The sequence below is a fragment of the Argentina silus genome, assembly GCF_951799395.1.
Source record: "Argentina silus genome assembly, chromosome: 7".
Taxonomy (NCBI): Eukaryota; Metazoa; Chordata; class Actinopteri; order Argentiniformes; family Argentinidae; genus Argentina; species Argentina silus.
In genome coordinates this window covers 13159391-13161890 of record NC_139661.1, presented here as the reverse complement: position 1 = coordinate 13161890, position 2500 = coordinate 13159391, and the positions used below count along the sequence as shown (strand labels likewise).

General features: G+C 44.4%; 1 protein-coding gene across 2 annotated transcripts in view; it reads left to right on the top strand.

The window, feature by feature from the left end:
• The first annotated feature begins 1445 nt into the window (after window positions 1-1445).
• Window positions 1446-2500, top strand: part of dok2 (docking protein 2) — a 10346-nt gene continuing 9291 nt past the window's right edge. For both annotated transcript variants that reach the window (XM_083673758.1, XM_083673757.1), the window contains exon 1: window positions 1446-1669. In XM_083673758.1, coding sequence (XP_083529884.1) covers window positions 1610-1669 — 60 coding nt within the window. In that variant the 5' untranslated portion in view covers window positions 1446-1609. The remainder of the gene's footprint in view (window positions 1670-2500) is intronic.

Here is a 2500-nt window from a genome sequence, read left to right as displayed (position 1 = left end):
GCGATCGTAGTTTGCCAGCTAGCAGACAAATCAGCTGTTTACTCACCTCCATCGTTGCTTAGTAACGGATGTAAACCTTAACCCCTTCTGCTGAATGCCCTGTTAGACTTTTCCCTAAAAAACAGAACCAAACTAACCTGCTTCTAACATAAGAAATATGACGATCAGATGCAAAAGCAGGATACCATTGGATAGGTAACACCTTTTTGTGTGGATATGTTCAGATCATAGTTCAAAATAACATACTACACACAGAGAGATAAAATAATCAACAATCAAATTAAAGCAGAATTAATTAACTAATTATAGGCCCGTCCGGTTTAAGAGGCCGGGGAATCAGCTCTTCGTCTTCATCTCCACCGTTGATCACCACTCCGCCAAACTGACCCCAGACACGTTACATTTCCCTTTGATATCCCGTTACTCTTGACAAGTGACATGAGTTTTATCATAAATAATCATTGCGTTCTTGTTAGTTAGTCATTTTTGTTCATCGGCAAAATGTATTCATCGGCAACATTTATTTCTAAAACTCTAAACCAAAATGTGATCATGATTAACTTGAAGTGTTGAGCTGATGGAAAGTTGACACAGGAAGAGGAAGAGGATGCTTTACATCGTGACCACAGACCAGCCGGTAGTCAAATGAAATGTTGAAATGCATGGTGGCGTTATACTACTGCCTGTTGATCAAATCAGCCTCTGAATGATCAATAGAGCTTACAACTATAACATGACATTATCTAAGTGCCAATTATTCAATAAAACTCTCCATGGAATGTAGTGTCTTTGAGTACTGAGAAAAGCGATATAGAAAATGAATTTTTTATTATTATTAATAATAATAATAATAATAATAATCATAATAAAACGGCTAGATGTAATTATTTTGATGTTTGTTGATAGGGAGCAGTAAGTCCTGTCATCATTGTGCATAGCCTTGGCCTACCATCTGAATACCAGTGACATAGACAAACAGGACCCAAAACCAGGAAGGAAAATGTACATTAAACCAAGTTCTCTGGCCATTGCTGCCCATATGATGTTGCAATGTGCCCTGAAGGCACTTGACCAATCACTGTGGTATTTACAGCATGCACACACACACACACACACACACACACACACACACACACACACACACCACACACCCACACCCACACCGCACGCACGCACGCACGCACGCACGCACGCACGCACGCACACATTTAAACTCGGCAGTATTTTGCCAGACAGAGTGTGAGCGGCTGATGCAGGCCTAGCTACAGGAAGTCAGCATGACAGGGAACTTGAGGTGTTTGCGTAACTGAGAGAGAGGCACCAGAAACACAGAGAGGAGAGGAGAGGAGAGGAGAGGGGAGGCACCAGAAACACAGAGAGGAGAGGAGAATAGAGGCACCAGAGTTAGAGGACAGGAGAGGAGAGGAGAGGAGAGGAAAGGAGAGGAGAGGAGAGGAGAGGAGAGATGAGATGAAAGTGGCTAGGTAGGAAGGAAAGTCACTTGGCTAGAAGAGAGAGGAGAGGGGGAGCAACAGGAGAGGAGAGGAGAGGGGAAGTGACAGAGTTAAAAGAGGAGTTGAGTGAGAGAGAGACTGAGCGCTGGTGCACCATGGAGGAGGACATCAGGAAGCAGGGGATGCTGTTCCTCCAGCAGCAACGCTTTGGAAAGGTAAGATACGTCCTCCATATCCAACCGCACTGCTTAGTTTAGTAACTGTAAGTTTGTTTGACCATTTAAAAATCAAGAACACATAAAACAAACCTTTGTGAATACTGTATCAGACTGGGAAGCAGTTGAACCTGTTTTGTTTTGACTTTGTTCAGAGGGCAAACAATCTGATATTTCTCTCACGGGTATTGAACATGAGAAACACATGAGAAATAGATTGATGTCAGAGTGCAGTAATACTGGATATGCTGGTTCCAGTCCTGTCCCCTGGTGAAAGACTTGGTCCTGTTGTCTTGTTGTCTGTCCCCTGGTGAAAGACTTGGTCCTGTTGTCTTGTTGTCTGTCCCCTGGTGAAAGACTTGGTCCTGTTGTCTTGTTGTCTGTCCCCTAGTGAAAGACTTGGTCCTGTTGTCTTGTTGTCTGTCCCCTAGTGAAAGACTTGGTCCTGTTGTCTTGTTGTCTGTCCCCTAGTGAAAGACTTGGTCCTGTTGTCTTGTTGTCTGTCCCCTAGTGAAAGACTTGGTCCTGTTGTCTTGTTGTCTGTCCCCTGGTGAAAGACTTGGTCCTGTTGTCTTGTTGTCTGTCCCCTGGTGAAAGACTTGGTCCTGTTGTCTTGTTGTCTGTCCCCTGGTGAACGACTTGGTCCTGTTGTCTCGCCTGTCTAGCTTGGCTCTCTGTAGCTGCATGTCTGTCTGTAGCTGCATGTCTGTCTGTAGCTGCATGTCTATCTGTAGCTGCATGTCTGTCTGTAGCTGCATGTCTATCTGTAGCTGCATGTCTGTCTGTAGCTGCGTGTCTGTCTGTAGCTGCATGTCTATCTGTAGCTGCATG